This window comes from Patagioenas fasciata, chromosome 2, assembly GCF_037038585.1.
Source record: "Patagioenas fasciata isolate bPatFas1 chromosome 2, bPatFas1.hap1, whole genome shotgun sequence".
Classification (NCBI taxonomy): Eukaryota; Metazoa; Chordata; class Aves; order Columbiformes; family Columbidae; genus Patagioenas; species Patagioenas fasciata.
Window position 1 is genome coordinate 93,743,393 of NC_092521.1, and position 26,262 is coordinate 93,769,654.

Below are 26,262 nucleotides of genomic sequence, written 5' to 3' on the forward strand. Positions count from 1 at the left end.
TGCCAAAATCCCTTCTCAGCCTATTTGTTGGTAGGAGTACCCTCCAGACTGGATCCTCTTTGCCTTTATCAGCTGTTACATCTCACCTCTTTCCAGGAATAACACTGACTTTATCCATCTACAGCGCTAGATGCCGCCTCTGTGTGGTAACATGCAGTACACAGTTTTATAGCAGCGCTCAGAACTGCTGTAGCCAAGTTTGAGATTGTTTTTTTTTTGGGAGGGGTTTGATGGTGAGAGAAGCAATGGACTCATTATCTATTTGAGCGTGAATATGGTAACGACAGAGTATCTCTGCTTTAATGTTGTCTGTTTCAGTATCTTAACAATTTCCAGGTTTCCCTTAGTGGCTGAAGTCAGTTGTCAAGGATTCCTTTGCAAGCTGTTGCTGTGTTTGATGCGTTAAATAAAGGTGAGGAGAGACACTTTGATAGTAAAATTTATTTATTTACAATGTTATGTATTACAGGAAAATCAGTTTAAAAAGTCAATGCTTCTCTTTCTTCAAAGTTGCAGCATTTTGAAGATGTTAAGACAGATCTGAAGAATTTAAAACATACCTGATTCCAGCCTTCCTGGCTGATCTGGATCTGCAAGGTGAGACCATCTTGGTTTTTTTGCCTTTTTTTTCTTCTCCCTTCCCCCCTCCACCCAGCCCTTTGAGTTTCAAGTAAGGCATTTATTTCTTTCTCTCTCTCTCTCTCTCTTTTTTTTTTTTTTTTTTTTAATGAGGTTTCAACAAAGCAAAGGAGACAGTATCTGTGGGTTTGGTTGCCGTAGTAAACTTCAACACTTAGCACGCCAACATTGTCCACCTTGGTAGTCAAATGCATATTTTGCCAGCAAAAGGTTATGGACTCTGCTCAGCCAGAAACCCACACTGGGACACACCGCCACTTTATTGCGTACCTTAGATGAATGGTTCAGACATTTGCTTTGCGTGCTACCTTGTCAGCTCTTCTGATTTCTTCAGCCCTTACTCTGGTTTCCAGCACCAAACTGACATGTGCAGGGCTCTGAAGCTCTCCCTTTACATGGGGCCATGTACAATACATTTAGTCCTTCCTGCTGATTTCTTACAACTTGTGAGTTTTACAGTATCAACTAGAGAGGTCTGCAAAGCAAACTTTATGGAAGGGCCAGTGAGAACTAGTAAATGCACAGAGTTCGGGCTTTGTGGCTGTGGGTTTGTTTTGGTTGCTGCCTTTTCTCCTTATCAAATGTTAAATAAAACAAATATTGACTCTTTTTGTGACTGGCTTCATGAAGAGAGAGTAAATGCGAATATGCACCAGGTCTGTCATGGCATTAAAGTGTTTGAATGTTGCAGTTATTTTGATTCCTCAGTTCACGATGATACAGTTTAGCAGCCAGGCTGCTCAATTGTCCTGCCTGTGCTGCAGAACTGTGGGGTTTTCAGTTTTCTGCCAGAGCAGAAGGGTTTTGTCCACATTGTAATGAAGCAGGAAATGGAACTGACTGGAGACAGAGGGGTTCCAGTGGGACTTTCAAACACAAATTCAAACCGAACCCTTCTCTGTACCTCTTTCTCCTTTTGCTTATGCTGGACACAAGCCAGTCTGTTCTTCCCCTGTCCTGTACCACTTCCTCAGCCCCTTTCTATGCACCAGCCCTTGTGGCTGTAGTCTCTCAGGCTGCTCCCAGCAAGGCAGGCTGCCCTGCAGCCCCATCACTCCCTGGGACAAACCTTCCTGCTTTGGCACTTGCAGTCTCCAAGACCCCCCAATGACAGATCATCTAAAGGGGTTGACTGACCTGGGAGGTGATGGAGGAGAAGAATTGGAGGACCAGGATTTGGGACAACATCCTCTCCCTGTGGGCCCTCTGCAGCTGCTTGGTGCTGGCTGGGCGTATGGTTTGTCCCCTTCCCACCCTGGGACCTCACAGGGTGACGGGAGAGAGAGGACATCATCCCTCTACAGAACTGCCTTGGTCTGGCAGGCTTGATGAGCTGAGGTGACTCCGAAAGGTGTTTTTGTGGGTCTGTTGTGATAGGACAAGAGCCAATGCTTTTAAAGTAAAATAGGGGAGACTTAGACTAGATATAAGGAAGGAATTTTTTGTTTTGTTTTGGTTTGGTTTTTTTTATTGTCAGGTTGGTGAAACACTGGCACAGGTTGCCCAGAGAGGCGGTAGATGCCCCATCCCTGGAGACATTCCAGGCCAGGCTGGACAGGGCTCTGAGCAACCTGATCTAGTTGAAGATGTCCCTGCTCGTTGCAGGGGGGTTGGAATAGATGACCTTTGAAGGTCCCTTCCAACCCAAACTACCCAATGATTCTATGATTCTCTGTTGAGAGAATTTATACACAGCAGATTGGAAGACACCAGAACTAGGAACAGGGAGAGAAAAAGACTGTGTTCACTTTTAGTAGAGACTTTAAAGGGAGCTAAATGACAAAAGAGTGAGGGGCAGACCTCCAAAGCTAACTTTGGGTAGTCACTTCTAATCATTTAAGTGGGAAGTAGATGCAGCTAGAGGAAGCAGCAAAGATGGTGACTGGCTGCTGTGAGAGACACACTGTTAGAGCTGCAGACAGCAAACACCTGTTTGCTTTCCCTGCAGAGGATTGTGCTTCAGTCTCATCTGTTTCTCTAGTCTGAATAAGGCTCATCTATAACAGAAGTTCCAATATAATGTACTTTGCTCATTTCTGAATTCCATTTTAAGGTTTTCTGCATCTTCCAGTCTATGAGCATTTGGCATGTCAGTTTGCCTCAAATTAGCAGTGTTTGTATAGGGTTGACTTTGTGTGCATTTATTCTCAAAGGATTTATCTTCGTTAAGTTGCTGAGCTCAATTCCTTTCAAAATCCATTCAGTCAGAAGTCCTATTAATTTAGCACATCCAAAGGGACTTGCTTTGCTCTCACTGGAGTTCGAAACCTGACATAATTGCGTAACATCATGTATTCTAAATACCATACTGGGTGACCCCAGATGCTACCAGTCCAGGCCACTGAAACAGCAGGCTCCTGGTGTTTGAGTCAGTTTGCACATGGGTAAGCAAGTGAGCATGGCACATGTCTGTGTGCAGGTTCTGCGATGGTGCACCTGGGCTCTGTCCTCTGCTATGTCCTTCCCCAGAGTTCCCTCAGCACCAAAGGGATGGCTGCACCTCACTGGTGTCCACAGAAGGGAACGTGCTTTGGGGAATGACTCAGAGGAAGCCAGAAAAGGGGTATGGTGATGGAAAAGGTAGGTTTCTCTGCTTTTGTTTTCCTGACTTTGGTCACAGTTTAGCTGAATGTGTTGGGTGCACTGCAGAGCCTTGCCTCAAGACCTCTCACATGCACAAAAAGTGCTCAGCTCATTAGTCTGAAGAGAGTCCTAACATTTTGAAGGCATTGATGGATTTATCCATCAACTTATTTTATAAGGCGTTTTTGTGTCAGCGTTAGAGATCAGAAAGACTTTGTTCTTCATATGAGGAACATCTTGGTCGTCTTGTTCCTGTGGTGATCTTTGACAGGACAAATAATTTTACTCATTTTGTTAAAACCTAAATAGCAGTACATTAATAAGTGTCTGGTACAAAGAATTGATAAATGTAATCAAATAGGCTTTAAGCTAAAGCTTATAATTCAGTCTTTTTTTTCTTCTTCTCTTTTTTTTAGAAAAAAGCCCCAAACACATAAGAAATGCTATACTTATTGTGCTTTCTTATTGTGCAGGGATCCATTGGCAGCAGCAAAGTAGTCCTTATGGAAACCGTTCTTGATTTCTGTTGTGACAGGGGTTTCATTTACAGCTGTTCTTGAAGGTGTTTTCCGGTATGTCTATAAAAGCAAAATCCAAAGTAACTACTTGGATTTATTTAGTGCCCCCTACACACTTCTTATGGTTAACTGTAAAACGGAGCTGACTGATGTTTATTGATGCAGATGTATGTATTTGCTTCAGACTGCATTAAGGGAACGGTATTATTTTTACTGCTGTGGGTGGTATTACCTCACTAGTATTACTGTAATATTTTTTGGCATCAAAAAAGATTTTTAAGCCCTTTTCACTACAAGCTCTATGTGTGCATGCAGGCTGGAGCAGTCCCTGATAGAAAAGGTGGGAAACAAACAATGCAAAGACAGAGTTGCTTGTTTCTTTTTTCCAATGAGGGAGGAAGACTCAAGAAGTTACTCAACAGAGCAAATTCTTAAGTCCTGAGTGTGGTACCTGACTTGCTATGCAAGTGCAGACCTGGGATGGAAAGGTCATCATGACTGAATGACTGTCTCTTGCAGACAGTGCTGCATCTATCATTCTTAACTGACATATATATTTTAATACAAAAATATTTTAGATGCTGACGTTCATTCTACATGTGAGTTCATCAAGACTGCTACCTAAAAAGTTCTTTTTCTCCCCATTCTTGTCAGAAAGCTCTCAGAAGACTGCTTACCTTAACGTAGAAGTTTATGAAGAGAATGACCAGTGTGGCCATATAGGAAGACTGGAACATGAGGCAGCCAAATGGGAATCCACATGGCTTCACAGCTGCACTGAGTGTGTGCACAATAGTGAGCAGAAACTGGATCTGTGGAGGAACGATCATACATGAGTATTTGCTGAGAAATGGTCAGTGCTACCTTAATCAAATGTAACAATGTCACCTAGTCCTGCTCCTTGAAAATTTGAGTATTCCTGAAAACTATGCCTTTCTAAACCTGTGGCTATATTGTAAGAGTTAAGTTAGAATAGCAGTCTTATGAAATTATAAAAAATCTGAGGGGTCAGAGATTTCTAAAAATATGAGTTTATAGGCCTAGTTGGCAAAATGAAAGCACTTTTATTTTAGTAGAAGTTATTCTGTCTTCCAGACCATGTTGTGCCAGGTACAATATTTCTCTGGTTCCTGACCAGTAACAGAGATTAACTCTGAAGACTCCAGGCAATAACTTTCAAAGTCTTAACTGAATATGGAAATCCAAAATCTAAGGAGAAGTTCAGGTATGGTGGCGTTTGTATTAATGGAGTTAAGATGAGGACAAATGAAGAAAAAAATGAGCTGGAGAAAGAATTGCAGAAGTCTGTCTGTACTTAAGACCATGACCCATAGCCCATGCTAGGGCATCTGATTCTCCCCAACTCCAGCGTGCTGGTGTGTTTCAAACAGGGCAGCGAGTTTCAACTGCAGGGATGGGCTCAGCTCAGAGAAGCAGCATTTGCTGAACATGTTTCTACAGTTTTTTTTAAGCTCACTACAAACATCTGAACTCGCAAATAATACAAACAGACCCTAAAATAAAAGAAGTGAAAAGAACTTTATTTCACATCAAGCCTTGTCTTGTTGGTAGAAGATTTTGATGTGGCTTAGCTCATTGGGTACGGCAACTGCTGTAGTAGACTTTTAGAAGCTGGATAAACTCTTAGACAAGACAGAAGTTGTTTACATCCTTTTGCATTTTGTAGTTGTATCACAATGTGGTAGGCTAACCTTGGTTGGCTGCCAGGTGCCTACCCAGCTGTTCTCTCACTTCCTCTCATCAGTAGAGCAGGGGGAGAAAATAAGATGAAGAAACTTGTGGCTAGAGACAAGGACAGGGAGGGTAACTGGTAAAACTTACCAATTTACCCCTACAGCCAAAATAGACTTGACTTCAGGAAGATGATTTTATTGCCAATTAATAATGGAGAAGGATAGTGAGAAATAAACCAAAACTCAAAACACCTTCCCATAAGCCCCTGTTTCTTCCCAAGCTCAACTTCTTACTCTTCTACCTCCTTCCCCCAAGTGGTACAGGAGGTTGAGGAATGAGTGTTGCAGTCAGTCCATGTTGCTTTGGTTCTGCTGCTGCTTCTGCCTCGTGCTCCTCACCTGCTCCAGTGTGTGGTCCCTCTCAAGGGAGAGAGTCCTCCATGACCTTCTCCAATGTGGGTCCTTCCCATGGGCTGCAGTTCTCGAAGAACTGCTCCAGTGTAGGTCCTTTTCCCAGTGTGCAGTCCTTCAGGAACAGACTGCTCTATCATGGGTCCCCCAGAGGCCACAGGTTCTGCCAGCAAACCTGCTCAAACCTGGGCTCTTTGCCACAGGTCATAGTTCCTGACATGACCCTGTTTCTATATGGGCTTCCCTCCATAGTCTGTGGCTTACTTCAGGGCGTGTCCACTTGCTGCAGTGTGGGGTCCTCCATGGGCTGCAGGGTAAGTATCTACTCCACTGTGGACGTCCATGGGCTTTAAGGGGACAGCCAGCCTCACCACGTGCTGCAGGAGAATCTCTGCTCCTCATCCCATCCTTCTGCGCTGGCTGTGTCAAGAGTCTGTGGAACTGTTTCATTCACATCTTCTCACTCCTCTCTCACAGCTGCTGTGCAGCTTTTTAAAATCTTTATTAAATATGATATCACAGAGGTGCCCCCAGTTTGCTGATAGGCTCAGCTTTGGCCAGTGGTGGGTCTGCTTTAGAGCTGACTGGGAGCTGGCTCTGTCAGTTTTTATAATCAGCCTATTTACCATGATTAAGTACTGTCCATTTTCTACACAACAGATCAAAAATAATGAAGATTTATGGACTGTAGAGTTTCTACTGTATTGTAGAAAATATTTTTCAGTATAATTTCCTTTATAAAATTATAGTAAGCTGTACTCCTGGCTTATTCTGCACAATAGCTTTGTTATATTTTAATTCTAACTGGCTTAATTCTGAAAATGACAATATTTATCATTAGTTTTGTCCTCTGGTATTTCGAAGGATTTCTGGTTGTTAAAAAATGAGATTAAGGTAGATACATACCAATTGTGCCTGAGTGAGGTATTTCTTCCACCACAGATACTTGCGCATAGAAGGGATGACTGACAGTCCATAATAAGAATACATGAGCACGTGGATAAAGCTATTCAAAGTGGGTCCAAAGAAACCTGTAAAAATCCAATAAGGGAAAAGTTTTGTATACCAACTACTAAAAAGCAAGAGAAGATATTATTGTTAGCAATGTCTCCTGCATATGGTAAACCTTCCCTCTCTGCTTATCCTTTGCTAAAGACATTCCTAATGTGAAGTGATGCTGTCCTAGGGACAACCGACAAACTAAGTGATACTTCCTACAGGGTTTTTCTTACACCAAATACTGTATTTTCATGCCGTATTTTTTCATTCTCTCCACTTTCCTTTTATATTCTATTGTTTTACAGGTTATTGCTTTCATTGCCCTCCCAAATGTTATTTGCATGAGTCTCTCTATTATCACTGCAAGCTTCAGATGCTGCTGTGGGTGCTTGTGCTGCTGGTGCCACAGCTCAGCGCCCTGGGAGGTACCTGCTCTTCTTCTCCCTGATGCAGTAGTAGGGGCTTTACTTTGAATTAAACTGGCCTCGTGTGGCTGTGTTTGAGCACTGTTCTCATCTTCTTCAGCGACTCTTCTGCTAGATTGCAGATGTGCAGAATTTCACCCCGGAATAAAACCTTGCTGCTCTGATTAGCTACACTCAGTAAACACTAATTCTAGAGCGAATGAATTACCCTCGATACATTACGGACTGTTGAGAAGTAGCAGCACTACTCTGTCTGCTGTATGCTCATGTGTTTGATAGCAGTACTTCACAACTACAAGACAGTCTCACCAACTGTTTTGACTTTTTTAGCTGATTAATTACTACCGATTTTTCCACTCTGTTAATTATAACAGTGCAAAGCTAGTGCAAAGTGTGGGGAATACGTTCAGACACAATAGAAAAGACAAATCTCCGCCAATTTGTTTAAATCTCTGTAGAAATAACTTGCAATTGCTATGAAATCCTTGACCTGTGCTTCTACCTATAACAGTGATTTACTTTGATTTTGTGCTGTCCATAGTAAATGCCAAAAAATGTGAATTCTGCTTTTTGTTCTGAAAAACAGCTACAACAAGTTGCTTTACAAAATCTTAGAGTGGACTGAGGTGACTCCCTTTAATAGCTCAAAGTAAGAAAACTGAGTTTCTTTCCAACTCTGATAACAATGCCACAGGAAGACTCTGGCTGTATGAAGCCCTGGAAAAGTGTGCGTGTTGTGAGACACCTGAAGTATTTCCCTGCTTTTAGAACACAAATGCCAATGTTAGTATACAAATGATAAGGGACCAACCTGTGGCACCATATATTTTCTCCATCTCAGCAGGGTGGGGAAATGACAATTACATCATCTTTCTAAGAGCCAAATCATTTAAATATCGTTGTTGTGAAATTTATTGAACCTAAAATAAAGCAAAGGATGCTGCTACTTCTGCTATTTCAATATGAAATGTAGGACTGCGTTGATCAGTTCTGGCTTTTCAGTAGTTCTACTACTTGAATAAGATGTATTCTTACTTAAAACAAAATGAACTCAAATCAGTGTTTTAATTAGTGATTACATAAGTAAAGTATCCTGTTAAAGCAGAACATCAGATTGATGCATTCAGGAGTCAAATTTGTAAAAATGCTACTGAATTTATTTGTTATGATTGACACTGACTTTACTAGGGTCATGATTTCCTCCTACCCCTGCTTTTGGAGTAGGTCTTGCATGTGTTTGCTCTTGCATACCAATCAGTAGTGTTATCCTGCCTAAAAGTGGTTTGAAGAGAAGTAAACATAAGAGATAGTGGCAGCTAAGTGGAAAATCTAGGGCCTGACACTTGGATATTTTTGGCCTGCACTTTTAACTGTGCTTGTAACTTCACTGCAGTTTGCAGGTGTTGAGCAGTTCTGAAAGGCTCCGAACCTTAAAGGTGCGATCACATAGCACAGTGGCACACTTGCTGTGCATGATGTAATTCCTCTCCAGCAGCAGGTGACTTACACCCCAGGTGATGAAGCGAAGAGACTTACTTTGCCCACAAGGTATCCAGTTCAGAACACACCACCAAATGTTAAACATAGTGGCATGGTGATACACATGAAGGAAGGTGATCTGACTGGTTTTCTTTCTCAGTACAAAGAAGATAGTGTCCATGAATTCAATTACTTTGGAAAAATAATACCACCACAGCACCTTGGCTACCTGTACAAGCAAGAACAAAGGAGCAGGAGATCAATATTTGTCCATAAAAGGGCTTAAATAACACTGTACATCATCAGTGCTTAGGCATGCAACTTCCCAAAAGGCATTAAGTCTTACTGAAGTAGGAGCACAAGCTCTGGCTTCAACCTTATTTCCCTCTTGAATGAAATAGTTTAGAAAAAAGACTTCATTTTTAATGTGATTGTATAAATGTATCAATATATAAATCTAATTTAAGATATATTAACTTTGAGGAAGAGTTTCCTAATCTATTTTCTCATCAAAGGTACAGTTGTGTGGTTTGTTTTGTTTTTTCTTTTTTATTTTTTAAGGATTCGACCTTTTATACTTCATTGGCATCAATCAAATTTTGCTGGCAGCTGCTTCTTTTTAAATATTCCAAGCATGATGGAACAGACCATCCTCTAGAGTTGAGGCACTTTATCAGAGTTCAGGATATGTTCCTGGACAGTTACAGTTAGTTGAAACAGAAAGGGGGAAAAGGTATTTCCTTGTGAAGACACAGATATTGAGGACTGGGGAAAATGATGCAAGTTAACCAATCTTTCTGCCCTCAGTTCTATTGTTATCTGGAAAGCAAGCCTGACGTGGTAGAAAGTTAATACATGGAATTGCTGATGCAGAAATAAGGTTTGAAACTAGAGATGAGGCAAGCCAGCACTATGTCTCTGCATTTTTTTGAAGTTTAGAGTTGGGCTTAAATCAGCTTAGAGCTTGAAGCCCAACTTGCATTTTAGGTGATCAAGTTTTGTCCCAGTTCCTTAAATGATCCTTATTCTTTGTTTGAATAGCCAGGCAATGCCATTTTGATCACAGAAATTGTTATATAGGTTTTCAAAATACTCTCTGTCATGTTCTCTATAGCAAGGATGTATTAGTATTCAATCAGAAAGAGTACACTTCTTGACGGCTACCAGCTGTCAGACAACTTGATTAAAACCCTCCTATTAAAGATCGCCATCAGCGTTGCACCAAGGATGCAGAGGGCAGGGCTGCCACAGGGGCTGAGCTGCTGCGGTCACTCACCCGGATGTCAGCATCTCCTGCGCTGTGCAGATTCTGGCACTGCAGGTTGTATCCGCCTTCCCATGTGGCAAGGATGAGCTGGAACAGAAAACACAGCAATTATGTTCATGAACAGATGCAGCAGTTTTTACCTCTGCAGTGGTTCTGTGTTTATTGGAAAAAAGTGGCACAGATGCGCAGTAGGTTCCTAGTCCTTCCAAGAACTGATGCTTTTAAACCAGGCAGCTTACTAATAGCTTCTGTTTTGAAATGGGAACGGCATGTTTTACATTTCTCTGGCTTCACAGCCTTCAAGGCATCCATTAAAATCTCTTGTGACTTAGTGCAGCGATCCTCACTCCAAAGCTCATGCTTGAATATTGTGTCTCTGCCCTGAAGCAGTACCAAGAGACCTTAACACAGCTGCTGGTACAAAACTGTCCATGAGAAAAATTCCCCAATGCCAAGCGAAAAAACAAATCCAAAGTATTGCAATGGGAGAAATATTTCCAAATGCTGTATACATCTCTTTATCTTACACTGTTAAATGCAGCAGGAAGCAAAGGAGAACAGATATAGTGCTGAATGGAGAAATGAATAGACATACAAGCAATTTCTTTAGATTCAGTGTGTGTCATACTGGGAAGCAGACAAAGCGATGAAATGTTAGGCTATCACACTGTGATGGAGCAGAAGGTTTCTAGCAAGTCATACGGTGGCTTTTGATGTGGAATATTTTTGTAGTAACAACCACCTAAAGTAATCAGTAGCCTTTTTGGAATAGCAAATATAACCTGTTGTCTATAAATGCTGTGTAGAGTCCACTGATTTTTAAAAACATCTTGCATATTCTTGAATGTATGAAAAGTGTTTTGGGGGGCTAAAATGAGTAATTTATGTTCTGGGGTCTGTCTTCTTCTCTACAGTGAGCAATGGTGGGAGAGAAGTACATCAAAGTGTTATGCTGCAAGTAGTGTTGCAAGGTGCTTTAAAAAGTGGGTTGCTTTCAACTCTGGCACTACCTTCATGGGGAAGGTGTGTATCAGCGTCCATACAAACAGACTTTCCCCTCCACTTCAGACTGAAAAATAGCCTCCTGTGCTGAATGTGTGACAGTCTATATAAAAGCAAAGCAGAGATATTCTCAGTGATCAAAATTAATTCCTAGAATAAATATATAACATTAACAATAATAATAATTTTAGCTAGAGAAATAGCAAGTAGCCCCGAATTCTTATTATAAATTCCCATTTAAAAACAATAAAACCTAGAGAGCCAGGGTCTTGTATTATTTTCCCTCTGAATTGCAATTTGTGATTGTCCCTGCAATTCCAACCTAGCTAGCATATATGGCCAAAATAATTGATAGAGAATCTTTTAGATCACAGAGAGAGATGAAGAGACAAACAAGGAGTGTTTTGCATATCAATATTTCAGAACAACTGAAACAAACCCAGTCCTTTTTGGAACAGCCTGTGTTTCAGTGGATTAATTTACAGCATGTGCCAGAGGTCACCAAACAGGACAGGACCACGGTCTAAAAACAGGGGAAACAACAAAAATCCAACCTAGAGGTCCTCAAACAAATGCTCGGTGCAGCTGAGATCACAACTTGTCTTTCCAAGTCGGCCTCTGCTCAGGTGTTGTGCCTACAAGTGTGTAGGGCTGGGACATCTGGGCTCTTCTCCATTCCCTGCTGTGGCAGGTGGGTGGGAAAGGGAGGCAACACCCTCGACACAGCGTGTGAATTTTTGGGATGTGAATTTGGGGGTTGTCATATATAGGGACAGGAGTTGGCCTTGTGGGTCTCTTTCAGCTCAGGACATTCTATGGTGATTCTGTGAGCTCACAGATGTGCTGAAGAGAAGGGAGTGAAAACTCCTTGAGAAAAGCTAATTATGCCACTTCATCTCTGTATTATCTTTCAAAAAGCAGCTGAGTGGAAAAAGAGTAATTTCTGTTTTCTGAATAGGAGGCAAAGGGCATGCAGCTCCCCAGTGGTCCCTCCTGTGGCGTGTCCGTGGTCCCCAAATCTGTGCCTATACTGTAGCTGGCAATAGGTAGCAGCTTTGTGAGAGACAGGGGAGATGTTACTGCATGGTTGCTTTCATGGGTGGTTCCTCTCAGTGCCTTCTATGTGCACGTTCCTGCCTTGGATTTTCTCTCCAACTGAGAAGTGGCTGAAGGATCCCCAAACTGAGACTTAGAACAGGTGGGTACAGCATCACTGACAGGCTGTTGTTAAAGATTTGCTCTCAACTCTATCTTGTTACTTGAGAAGTGCTGAAGAAAATGGAATTGTCTTGTTATTGGCTGGTAGCCATATGGTTAGATTGTGCTGAAGTACCAGGAGCTCTTCTGAAGGCAACATCCTGGATCTCAGCAGGCTGCGGTGGTGACATCTGGGAGCTTTGGCAAGGCATGGCCTCAAACGCAGGCATGAATATCTCTGCTAGAAACCTCTGTGGCTACTTCTGCTTATAGGGCCAGGAAATAAATCATATTGTCTCTTGCTACTTTACTTTTTTCAGTGATTTATAATGCAATCCTCATTGGTTTTCTTGGTGGGAAGTGGTGGTAGTGGGACCATTTCTGATTTTGTGATTGCAGGAAGTTGAAATCACAGCTCCCAAAATCTCAAAACCCTAAAAACAAATGAAGAAGAGGCAACTGCTTTTCCGTTCTTGTATGAGGGGTTGTCATAGACTAGGGAGGACCCTTTCTCCAGATTTTACTGAGAAACTACATAGCCACTGTAAATGCACTCTATTGTTTTGTTAAGGTAAAAGATAAAGTTTGTGTTTTGTTATATTAATATTTTGTATGCTGTTTTTAACTTTGGTCTATACCATGATGTGCCTATAACATTTTTATTTACAGTTCTTAAATAATTTTACCTTATAAGAGGTAATTTTAATCATTTTGTTCCAAGATTAATTAATACAATTTTGTCATTCTTTGTCTGTGAATTCATATGTTTCCTATGCTTAAATTGGTCAAACTTTTTCATTTCTCTTTAAATGCATCTTTGGGGATTTGCTTTTTTCAGGTTCCAATTGCAGACACACTTTACTCTTTCAATTTTTTCTTTTTCTTTTCCCTTAACAACTGGCTCATTTTTTGCTTTGCTGAAGACATCCAACCTCATAAAATCCTCCGCTATGGCAGGTGAAAAGTTGGTTCACAGAAATTTGCTAGAAAAACCTGCAGTTTTAAAACTTTTGATTAATTTATTTTGCAAGTATACTGATTAGCGTATGATTATAATAGACAGAATTTTTAAAAATCTTTCTCGTGTGTTGGGTTTTTTGTTTGTTTGTTTGTTTGTTTGCTTTGTGTGTGTGTGTGCTACAGGTTTGGAAACTTTCCCGCTGGTGCTGCTTTGAACTGGCCTGCTTGGTCATATCACAAGATTTTTTTTCAAGGATTCTATTCATAGTTCTTACATTGGAAAATGAAATGAGAAGACCCTTAAAGACTAGGAAATAAAATAAATAATTATTTCTTTTTTATATAACACATTTTTAACTTGGCATCTGAGAAATCTGTAACTTGTCATAACTGGTCAGCATGCAAATGGAGAACAAGCTTTGGGATAAGAATACCCCTCTCTCTGTCTACAGGGTTTTCTTTTCTTTTTTCTTTCATTTGTTCTTCCACGATTTTGTATAAACTAGATTTGCAGATTGTACTGTGTACCTATTCTCTGGTCGTTTGTCTTGGCAGAAGAATTTTCTCTGCTTCGTGTCTGTGTTTCGAGAGCCTGTAGGTTAGAGTAAAGATCTGTTTTGACTGTGTTAACCTTGCTATTTCATGTCAGCTTTTCTGTAGCTCAACATTTCTGTTCTCTATTGTAGGTGCCTTACATGTAGCTGAGTTTCCTTTAGGGAAGAGAGGAGAATCCACTTTGAGTATTGACTGCTCTACTTTGCAAGATAATTTCCAAGATTTCTGGATAACTTCCCAATAATTGGCAAGGAAACTTGGAAGGCAGAGGGTACTTTTGGGGGATCCTTGTGATGTGAGGCCATGATTTTCATGTTTGCTATCAATGATGTGGAAGGTAAGCAGCTTACTCAATGGTACTAAATGAGCCAGCTGTGTATCTGGAACATTAGCTGGTACCCTGAGACAAGATGTTCAGTTACCAAGTCTCTCTTTCTCTGATACCAAACTCATATGTTATTTCTACTGTTTCGGTCATGTTTGCTTTCACATGCTGAGCACTCTCATGACTCTGCAGAGCTGATGGTGGTGTTAATGTGGAGATGGTGCAAGTGCAGAATGTGTAAGAGAGATGAGAAATCCCCTCTCAAAATACAAACTCTCTCTCTCTGGAAAACAATTCTTTGAATGCTTTGCATTCTTGGCAACCTATCCTGAAAATAATATTAACACATGCATTGTTTACAGCTATTTAGAAAAACAGATCACGTAAAGAGGAAAATGCTGCCTTGTGAAAAATTGCTACTAAATATCAACATCCTGTTATTAGTTGAGTTTTCAGATTTTGCTGTTGCTCTAATGTTCTTAACAAATTCCTCATCTGCTTGAATATAAGCAGCACAAAGATTCACAACACTTGCTTTACTGTAGCCTCTCACTCTTGCCTTTTTTTTTTTCTCATTATTAAATGGGAAATCACATTGTTCAGGAATAAGAGCTGGTTCCTCTGTAAGAAATCTCTGCAGAGGATGGAGAGGGGGGAGCAGCAGGTGCCAGAAAATGCTTCAAAAGCCTCTCACCTTGCTGAGTAGCAAACTAAGCACCAACAGCCTGGACCCAAGGACCTGCGCACTGCTCATTTCAAGTTTTCAGCCTGAAAAAATCTCACAGCTGTAGCTTGTTCCTGTATCTGTCCTCTACAGGTAGACTAGAAAGGAATGTGGTTTTTCTGAATGGATATTCTTATTTTTACTGCCTGTGGTTTCTTTGTGCTTTTTGAGTTGTAGAAAAAGCTATGTGCATGTTGGCCTTTCTTAGGGAGAAAATGCCTGGAAGAAATAAGGTATTTTGCCTTGTCCCAGGGAAGGAGAAAGAGGGTGAGGCACCAGGACCTGGAAGGTGAGCAAGCCTTATAAGACATTTGGAATATTTTCAGTTTACCCGGAGAGAGGGTTGGTGTTTGCAGTCTCAGGGACATGCACAGATCTTTCCCACACACCCACCTTTCTAATATTTTAGTTCACTTATTTATGCTAGTATTTATACTTCTGTTCACTATTTATTTTCACCAAGCTTTTAGCTCCTAGTTATAATTCCAAAATCAACACTTTAGCAAAGCTTCACATGTACCACTTTACCCTCCAGAAGGTTCCTCTTTGATTCTGGTTCGTGACTGTAATCTCCATCATGATCTGCCTTGATTTTTCCCTATCAGAGCCAAGCTAAATAGGCTTGTGAAACAGCTTGGTATCTGTGAAACAGTTCAGAAGGGAAAGCCAAAACCAATTATTAAAATTAGTATTCCAACAATTGGAATTCCTCTCAAAAGTTCAGAGTGAGAGATCTGGATGATGCTTTTAGTCGTATGGTTTAGTTTTAGGTAGTCCTGTGAGCAACAGGGAGTTGGGCTCAATGATCCTTATGGATCTTTTCCAATTCAAGATATTTTGTGATTCTATGATGAGCGGTAGAGTCCTTCTTGTGGAAAAAAAATGGAGCAAGAAGCCTTTTGTCGGTATTAGGTATATGATGTTTTACTGGGTTTTCTGTGGGACTCCCGCCCTTAGGCCAATTAAAACATCTTGATCTGACTACTGTCCTCAAGAAATGTAGGGCTTGCTAAATGAAAGGGACTAATTTATGTAGTGGAAAGCAGGGTCTAACTTGCAGAGCTGTGAATCACCTAGTTCCCTTGGCTGTTAGAGGAGATTTTTGCTAGTCCTTGTGAATAGCAACTCCTCCATAAATCTCTAGACTTGGACAAAATAGCCCTAAAACAGTTACATCCAGGTCAGATCCCGAGGAAAAGGAGCCAAAGTAAAGGTTCAGGTCAGGGTATCAGGAAGGAGGAATGACTTTGTTTTGTTCGCATGTTTTATTTTAAGTGAATTTTAAAATGAAGTGCCTCAGAAGATGACTAGTGTCTGAAAACAGAGGCCAGATATTAATCACCTGACTTTCCTTTTTCAGTTCTTAAAGGGAAAAATCAGCTCCTTGACTGTAACATGGCACAATTCCACACGCATGCAACATCTGAATTGTCTTCCCATCCCCAAGAGGCTGAGTGAAGCATGGCACAATGCTCCTAAGGCTATTGTGCTTTCATGTAATAAGTAGATGAATAGAGAAAGATACTATTAATCATCCTTGATCTATCATTAAATCAATCTTAAACAATACCTAAAAAGCTTTCAGATGGGTCTTCTAGCTAGGACATTCAATAGTAAAATCATCTGTGAATGATATTTGAAGAATATTTTTCTATACGAGTTGACTATTTTTAAATGAGCCTCTAAAAATTGTGGTATAATCCCAGATTTTAGATGGACAGCTGAGATGCAGAACAACCTGTGTTTCCAGATTGCTGCTCTTCTGTCCTGAAGATCTCAAATAAAGTGCAGTCTGGCAAGACCATAAACCCCATAGGGAAGTAGCGCGGCATAGATGGTTCAGCCCAAGGCTGGAGGATTCCAGGAGCTTAGTCCCAACCCTGCTGCTTGGTCAGTGCCTTAGTTTCCCTAAATGTAGCGTTGTGTAATAGTGGTGTTCTGCCAAACATGAAACAGATGCTGAGTAGGAAACCCAAGATTTTTCACAATTAAAATATTTTGTTGTCTCTCTTTATGATGCAGCCAAGATATATTTTCATGGGGACAGAAGTGTAAAGGGCATGCTTTGGGCTACTCCTTGGTAAGACTCTGCATTTCTCCATGGGTGTAGTTAGAGATCCAATAATTACATGTATGGTGGCTCAAAAAAAGATTAGCTAATCCTGTAATACACCAACTAGGGTTTGCTATCCTGACCTGCAATACGTACAGCTGGGCTCCATGGTGGGTCTCTCAACCTGCCTGGGCATCCTAACTAGAAAGAAACTGGTTATTCCAGAGCGAAGGAACTAAGTGGTCCCATGCTTTCTTCTTTTTCAGAGACTAGAAAGTTCATAATTTCAATAAATGATTTTTTTTTTTTCTTTCAACAAAAACTATTTCAAATGTGAAGTCATGTTGTTGAGAAACTCCTAGACAGTTCCATTTAGTGCCTCTTAAGTAAGTGTGAGACTGCTAGAAGGATTAGTGAACTAATGACCTCAAAATGACTTGAATTTATGAATGCTGCTTCTATTGTGTGTTGCTGTTGTCTGGGATAGTGAATCACGCTAAAACAAATCCCTTCCAGGCTTATTTTTTATGAACTTTTGATTACATGCCCCATCCTGAATAGCTTCCATTCATTACTTCAAAATGGTTGTATCAGAAGCTTTGCACATGTGAAAAAAACTTAATCATATAATATATTACTCTTGATTTCTAACAAAGTTCTAGTGCAGTCTATTTTAATTGGGCAGGTGAGATCCAGAGCACTGCCTTTTTCATGAGCAGGCTAAATGTTTCAACTAAACGCAGAGCTCAGAAAGGTCGTTAGAAAAGACAGGGAGAACTCAGGATGAAAAGTGAGAAGTGAGGACAACATGTCCAGTCAGAATAACTGCAGGTGAGAACAGCAAAGTCAGCTCCTCAGTTCTCCAAACAAATTATCTGATTAAGATCGAAGAACACCTGGGAATTTAACTCTATCCAGATGAAGATCTTACTTGCTTAAAAAACCTGTTTACTTTGTCCAAACATTTCCCCACTTTACACTGCACTGTCAATGACCTTTTGCTGACTTGTTTATCTTTCTCACTTCTCTCTTCTTCTAAATGATAGAAAAGAATACCTGATTTCTTCTGTTGTCTCACTTTGTTCTTTTCCTCTTGCTCCCCTAAGGTTAAGATAGTCTTTCTGTGCTAATTAAAGAATTACTTCAAAGGAAGCTTTCACCTCAACCACCAGATCTTATTGTTCTAGAATCATTACTTGCTTCTCTGCTAAATTTGCATTTGCTAAATTCTAGACAATTAATGAAGAACTAAATAATTTATTACAATATTTTTTAAAAAATATAAATTATTATGCTGAAGCTGTTTTTCTATAATAAAATTCCAGCATAGTCAAATCAACTAGCATCGATATCTTTTTTCTACATTTCCTCATCACCTACACTGTTAAAATTTTACTTAGACCTTCTGGTACTCAAGCTCTATGTTTTTAGCATTACACAGTTAGGAAGCAAATTTTTTTCACATCAGCAGAGTTGAAGTACTCCTTTTTTGTTTGTTTGTGTTGTTCCTTTCATTTTGTCCACAGCTATCCCAAATTCACGTATTATACTGGACTTTCTGGCAGTTTCTGAGATGCTATCCCAGTTGCTATGTGTAGGGCTGAAAATGGTGTCTGGTGGCTCTGATCATGCCAGCATTGTGCTTCTGACCTTCCCCTGCTGTCTGAGGATACAATGAAGGCAATTCTGGTACTCCTGAAAATCCTCATGTCATCTTGGCACCTAGAGATCTGTGAGTTACTACAGTTCAGAAATTTTACTTACTGTGGGATGGATGGTCAGCTCCTAGAAAGTGAAGGTAATTTACCTTTATTTACCTTTCTTTTTTTTTTTTTTTTTCCTGTCCTGTTAGGTAAAAGACTTTTCTTCTGGCTTCACTAAAAAGGGTGATGCACTGGTCTTGCAACACTTGTGAAGTTCAGCTCTTTCCCTTTTGCTTTGAATTGAGGGGTCCTCACATGTAGGTCCTGCATCCCCACATGGATGTGGTTGCTTGCTTACAAATCCTAAGAATTTGTATTAAGTTTGTGAGGCTACCTGGGGATACAGGAAGCTTGAGACATCACACCACCCCTATGCTAATGACACATATCGCTGGATCATCTCCTTTTTAATCTGACCCAGATAGTGCCAGTGTCCTGGTTTTCTCAGTGCCTGATCAACAAAAGGACTTGGATGAGTGCTTGATGACTAGCTGAGATGTAATCTAAATAGGGCAGAGGTGATCCTTACTGCTGGGGAAAGCAGCCTAAGACCATGGTAGAGATTATGACTTTTCCTATTAATGAGAGTATCCTCGCCTGACTAATTTCACAATTCAGAGATCAACACTGGTCTCCATTGTTTCCAGTTTTAATTTCTCATTGGCTGTTTTGACAGTTTTATCTTGTGGTAAACTTCAAAACCTTATCTTGGCTTCTGGTGCCTGGGAGTGTGGTTTGTGAGTTGACTTGCACATGGAATAATTTTAAAATACACAAAAACCTGATTGCTTTTCACAGTAAGCTGATTTCCTGCTCATAGTTGGCACTTTTAAGATCTTAGGAAAAGATTTTTGCAGAAGAAAGGCACATTTTTCTAAAATTTTTGCTAAAAGTTTTGATTTTTATTAAAATAAAAAGGTAGTGGTTTTTCTTTATGCAGATTTTTGACAATGTTACTGGAAATTGTTGGATCAGTAGGCTTGATATGGGTCTATGAACACTTAATGGTACAGAAGAGTAGACTAAAAATAATACACATTTGATGCAGATTTCTCTTGTAGTGGCAATGGTATAAGGATTGTCTTCTGGCCCCTTGAGAGTCCCCTTGCAACTTGACTAATTTAAGCACATGATTTGTCTAAGCTTCGGGTACTTGAAAAAAGCACTGCTCCAAAACCAAGTGCTCCGCTTTTCCATTATATTTGATGGGCAGAGGTAAGAGCCTTTGATGACTTCAAGAGAATCTGTTTGCCTACCTCAGAAGTCTAAATCAAGATCTAATAACTTGCCCTTCTGTGAGACCTTCAAAGGCTCCTGACTCTTCTGTGACATAAAGATTTTGATGAGGGCAGCTGAGCAGAGCTGGTTTTGTTTAGACCTTGTCCCTAGGGGACAGTAGAAGTATCTGACCTTATGCTAATGACATGTCTTAGTGTTGTTCTGGAGCTATTTCTCCAAGTACTCTAAGGGACTGGTTGACCTCAGACCTCATGGAGCTAGAATCAGCTCCCAGATACTTGATGCCCATGGTGCAGTGCATGGAGCTCTATCTCAAAAGAGGAATCTGCCCTTGGAGATTAATTATAAAAACAGTCCTTTTGTTACGACTCCTTGCTATAACCTTTGTCTTCTTGCCTTGAGGTTGTACAAATCAACTCCAGTCAAGGAACAGCTAAACTAGCTCAGGGAACGAAGGTGAGGAGATGAAGAGTTGCAGCACAGGTATGCCATCATGTTTCTCATTAAAGCCATCATGTGGAACAGTCTGCATTTGGAGATACACCCTTTCTTTTGAAAGAGATAGTTTTCTTTTGGAAGAGATATTTTTCTTTTGAATGTCTAATAAGTACCCACTCCATTCCAGAACAATCACAAGAAAAGGTGTGTGGCATCTTATAAACAAAATCAAGAACAAATAAGGATAATGCCAATAACTGAGTTGGGGGGTTTTATTATTATTTTTTGGTGGTTTATCTCTATAATAGAGCTTACTATTTTATGGTTTATGTCTGTTAAGAGACCAGAGGGCTTTGGGTGCAGTAGGACGATGGAGGATAAGACAACTGTTATAGATGTTTTTAATGAGGAATTAATTCTGAATCACACTCACTGGAGGGATCAGCTGTATTTAGATAAGAAACCACTGTGCAGGATGCTCTAAATATAGGTAACTCTTGCCTTAAAGAGCTTACTGTCCATAAAAGAGAGAAAGAATAAGGGCCAGAGAGAGGCTTTGGAAATGAAGCATTTTGAAATGTTGAGTCATTTCTCTCTCCCATTTGCCTGTTTTCCTTCAGCAGGGTTGTGCAGGCTACCTCAGGTAGGTCTGCAAGACTCAACTTATTTTCTGCTCCTTCACAGGAGAAGCTGTGATAGGAACCAGACAAGTAGACTATGAAAAAATACAGAGCCACTGTTATGGAAGAGTGTTTTCTACAACCAAAAACCAGCCTGGCTGACAGTCCAGAGCCAAGAGCGAAATCTGCAATAAAACAGCTGGTAGTGCAGATTACTTGTGATGTCTCCTGGGTTCTGGACAAATACAGAATGTGGACCTGTGAGATGCCACCAGTCATGTCCAGCTGCAGCCTCGGAGGCAGAAATTAACAGTCACCAGCAACACAATCAGAGTCTAAAGGGACTAATCTGAGGACTAACACAACTGTAGCAAAGTTAGCCTCTGGAAGAAAAGAACAGTGAGGCAATGAACTGGGAGCTGTATCAACACAATTCCTACAAGGATATGAGGGTGACAAAAGAACAAGTCAATTTCATTAATGTAAATGAGACTTGCTAAAATCCTCTTTGTTGATTCATTTGCTTGTGGCAGGCCAAATCAGTCTGCTGGGGAAGGGAGCAGTATTTTTGTTTTTCATTCAGTTAATCCTTTTTGCTGAGTCCTCTTACTGAAGGCAGTGATCTGTATACCTTCAAGCAGAATGGGGATTTAAACATCAAAGCTCTGATTTAAATTCTGGAGGGCAATCAGGATGGAGTCATCAAACCTTCCAGCAATTGTGCTGGTTTCTCCTTTGCTCTGGGCCTGATCCTGCATTCTCGAAAAGCCATGGCAGTCTCTGAAGCCAGATGGAGCCTTGACCAGGACAAAGCCCTCTGTAGCACAATCGGTTCTTCGCACAAAGGCACAAAACTAAACTGCTGTTCAGCCTTTTAAATGGACCAGTCACCTGGTGTCTAGCTCAAATTAATGTAAAACTTGAAGTTTTTGGGGTCTTGTTTGGCTTCTGCGAAGTTTCTTCTCCAGCTGTCAGAACTATTGGTCCTTGCTTTTCTCATGGAGACTGCTGTTGGGGATTGGAGCCCAGGGAGCAAGAAAGGCTGTGAGGGCAGGGCAGCAATGTCAGCTCATGCTTCCACAGGTCACACCATGATATCAAGCACATCCTTCAGCTAGGGCTTCTTATGCCTCGGGTCAATTTTTAAGCCACGTCAGGAAAATGTTTTGTGGTTTTTGTCTTTTAGTGTTTCTTTTTCAGGACTGCAAGTGATGTATGTTAATGGTTGAATATTAAAAGTACCTCAATCACAAGGCTGAGAATGGGGACCTCCCATATAATACAAAAATAGTGACTTCTGGCTTCTGCTCCTCACCAGGGAGGTGAAAATACATGTGCTTTTGCTGACAAGAGCTCTTCGAGTCCCTTGCTGTTGCAAAATTGCCAGATGCATTCAAACCTTTCTTCTGGCTATGAATGGGTCCCAATTTCTATGAGCATGTTCCTTCCCGATAAGTACTCGAGAAATAATCTGTGTGACCATGTTCAGACTCCAAATCCCTGTAGTACTTGCTTTTGTCTGAAATGGCAGGTTTTCATCATCTGTCTTCTGCTTAATGTTACTACTGTCTAACTATATGATGGAAGCTTTTTAGTCAGGAGAGCAGAAAAACAACATTGAACTGCCAAGACCATAAATAAATCAGTACTTACTCTCATCTATAAATCTGCTCACATTTCAGCATGGGTGTTTGTACATAGAAAATTTTTTCCATAGACAGTCATACAAATAAACCCCAATCTGTGGGTGTACTCATGGGTGCTGAAGAATAAGATATAGACCTGTTTTTGAGCTGAGTGACTGCTGCAGGTTCAAATTCGTGCTGAGACAGTACAGTACAACTCATCGTTCAATTGCTAAGGGACTTTTCTTAAATTTACTTTGCTTGTGATGTTGAATTTCCTGGCAAAACTATCTGTTGCTAAGATATTTCTGGTAAAAACTGTGCATTGCTCACCTTTCTCAGCCCCACTGCCTGGAAGAACACTTACCTCTATGAGCATGTACAGGGAGAGTAATGTGATCCCAAGGTTATAAACAATAAGGTGAACCCTGAGACAGAAAGGAGGTCTGTCCTTCATGAACTTGTTGCCCAGCCATATGAAGAGTAGGTACGCTCCAGTAAGGAAAAATGTGGGAAGGTAAGAGTCCAAAAGGAACCATCCTCTAACCCTGGTATCTGAAAAGAAACACAGGCAGAAGATAATTAAGAAGGCTATGGTAAAGTATTGCTAAAATCAGGCAGATCGCATAATGAAAAAAGTCTGCTAAAAGTGTGAGAGGGAATCTGCCATGTCCTGCTCCCATTAAGAGCTCTATTCATTGCTTTTACCACCCTGAAACTGCAGACTAATTCAGAGAATGTGTGGTGAAAACTGTATGAAATTCCTTGATAGTTTACGGTCACTTAAATCTCCCCATTTTAATAGGAAAGAAAAAATGAAAATAATAAATCATTCCTATATGCTTATTTATTTTTATATTTTGACTTAATATCTAATTAAATCATATCCTAAATCTGCTCAGTGGACAATTTGCAGATACAAAGTATGAATGTAAAGTTGCCAGTTCATATATTATTTTAATTCTGCATTTGTAATATAAGTATGAATGTATATACCATTTGCTAGAAAACATTTGCACAAGGAGAGGATTTTTCAAAAACATTCAATATGAAAAACAAATGAGGTGTTTACTTTGATATGTTTGTCAAGGCAACTGCTTGCCTTCTCATAGATTCTGTTCCATTTGCACGGTCCTGAAATGAAATATTAAGGTCAAATCCCGCTTGCTTTATTCACGCAAGTAATCTCATTGGCAGTAATCAGATAGTTCAGTGTATATGAGCAAAGCCTAAGCCTATTTGCCAATCTGGAGGCACAGCTTCATTTTCCTATGAGCTACTGGATGTCATGAGCAATAGGAGTGTGTTTTCTTTTCCTTTTTCTTTTTTTCCTAAGATGAAGCAGAACCTAGAGTAAATTTTCCACAGTAACAACCTTCAGACATTTATGAATGAAAAGAACAGGGGATGTCATGGCTAGTTTTTCGAAAAGGTTAATTTAAATCTATCATGATTTACAAAATACATGAAGAAGTAAATCAGTGAGTAGCTATTGTGCAGGTCACAGTAGTTCTTTCTGTTCTTACAAACTGTTTTAAATTACTTAGTTTATTTTTTACAGAGACCAAGATCATATTAAAAATCGTAACAGATGAAAAAGTATTCACAGTGCATGGAAAAACTTTTTACAATTTTTCCACCTGTGTTGAGTTTGGAAAGGACTGGGCAATGGATGATGCACAAACTAAATGTGCCCAAGCATTTAAAAAGCTGTTGTCCATCACAATTTTTGTGTACTGTATTCTTCCTGACTATTATCTCTTCAGAGACATCTATGCACAGGTATACATAAAGTGAAAATTTGAGTAATGTGCTTATGAACAGGTCTACGAATATCAGCTTGCTTTCTCAATATATTCTGCCTCTGCCACCTTGCTTCCATCACAGAGGCTGTAACACTCCTGTTGGATTTGGGCTCTGCATGCGATTTAAGCTGTTTTGCAAGAAAGACTTTTAACCGCACTTAATCTACTGTGGAGGTCCAGTGCTCTCCTGGTTTGAGTCTCCCTTCTGAACTCTCAAAAACCTCAAGGAGAGGAGAGGTGTAGGATTAAAGCAGTCACAACAGCACAACCATCTGTGACAGAGCACCATCCTTTCTTTGGGGTAGCCCTGCTTTGCTGTACATTACCAAGCTAGAGTGTCTGTTTTCTCTTTTCAGATCTCAATGCCTATTTAAGATCACCTCAGTGTGAGAGTAAAACACTCCCAGAAGCCCTCTTAAAGTCCACAAGCCACATGTGAAGCTCTGGAATGGATGTTTTTGAGGGCATTCTGCTCCCATGTGGGCTCCAAACAGTTTCTCCTCCCATACAGGCTCTAAACAGGAGATAGGAGTCACAGGTAAAGGTTCTGCATGTGAGTGTTGATCTAGTGTATACTTTAGGAGCATAAGAATTTAATTTATTTAATTTTTATCCTAAATGGAGATGTAGAAAGCAATCATGTCAGCAAGGCTGCTATCTAAAGAAGTCTCCCCATCTGAGGATTGCAACACTTGGTGCATAAAGGTTACTTGCACAAAGGACAACTGGCATCAGCAGGTAACGAAACAGCATGTTTGCTCAAAGAGAAAAAATTGGAAGAGATGAGAACGCAAATTAAACTAAACACCATTAAATGCTGCCCCAGTACTTCCTTGGAAGATTTTCACTCTGCTATGAGTGGCCACGAGAATATGGACTGATCCATATGAAACCAGAACTAATGTGCTTGTTCAGATCAGCGTGTCAAGTATTTTTAAGATCTATACTATTTCCGTTTCAAGAGAAGTTATTAAAACATATACCATTACTGATTAGTTTCCACTCCTGCCTTGGTACCTTGAGGGGTTATTGGCAGAAAGTGGTTTATAAATGGCAGTGACTATTTTGTTTCCACTTACATTTATCCTTGAATGACAAGAAGAGGAGGTTTTTATGTGGCAGGAAGGGAGGAAAGGGCATGTATTTCAGAAAAAGTTAGAAGAAGAAGGAGAGATCAAAAGTATTTCTGTTGACTGACAGTTTGATCTCCATGTTCAAGTAGTATAAGAGTATGCTATAAACAGGAGAAACGACTATTTTTACTGTGTCGAACCCACACATCATCTGAATTTGAGACCAAGGCAGTGAATAAAGCTACAGTGTGAAAGCGCTGGATTAGAGCAGGGGAAGGAGCAGGCACTCAGAAGCTCTGACCACTCCATGAATAAGCTCATTGAAAGCCACTGGCTGTGAAGTGCCAGACCCTTGGGGTGAAATCTTGGCTCCTTTGAAATGAGTGGCAAGCCTCCCAAGCTCTTTAAAGGTATCAGGCTTTTATCAGTGAGGTTTAGAGACATTTTGATTCAGGCTTCTCTATACCTTGGGACAGCTGGTGTCTTACCAGATTCAGCCCTTTCCAGGTGCAGAGGGTAGATGGTTTTGCACCAATGCCGTGCTACTGTTTATACTCAACTAAGGAGTGCTTATTACTTTATCATAACTTTATTAACATCTATCTATTGTTGATCACCTCTATTTCTTTCACAGATGAAGCAGGTAACATTTAACTCCTGCAATTCAATATTCATTAATTTTGCGTGATAGCAGACAATACTCTGCAGATGAAGATGACCCTGGAAAAATGCTCTCTTGCAGAACAATATAGTTATTTCACTGTTTTTCATTTTGCTTTGAGCCCAGATAATCTCCTATCCAGAATAATATTGACCAACACCAAATTGTAAGACTACTTCTTAGGAGATGTAACTGATGGGCATGCATATATAACTGGCTTCTGTTCCCTGATTCAAAGGACTCGGTCTGCTAGTTAAAAGGCAAACA

At 40.4% G+C, this 26,262-nt stretch overlaps 1 protein-coding gene and 1 long non-coding RNA gene across 2 annotated transcripts in view; one reads left to right on the forward strand and one right to left on the reverse strand.

The window, feature by feature from the left end:
* Positions 1 to 426: 426 nt before the first annotated feature.
* The window catches only part of ELOVL2 (ELOVL fatty acid elongase 2), a 52,803-nt gene continuing 26,967 nt past the window's right edge, over positions 427 to 26,262 (reverse strand). Inside the window, 6 exon segments of the mRNA XM_065832958.2 lie at positions 427 to 3,800; positions 4,418 to 4,552; positions 6,752 to 6,876; positions 8,806 to 8,977; positions 10,025 to 10,102; positions 22,824 to 23,011. Coding sequence (XP_065689030.1) covers positions 3,672 to 3,800; positions 4,418 to 4,552; positions 6,752 to 6,876; positions 8,806 to 8,977; positions 10,025 to 10,102; positions 22,824 to 23,011 — 827 coding nt within the window. The 3' untranslated portion in view covers positions 427 to 3,671.
* On the forward strand, positions 14,987 to 20,256 carry LOC139827213 (uncharacterized). Its single transcript, XR_011737551.1, has 3 exons — positions 14,987 to 15,067; positions 18,358 to 18,629; positions 20,176 to 20,256. It is a non-coding gene; the product is annotated as an uncharacterized lncRNA (long non-coding RNA).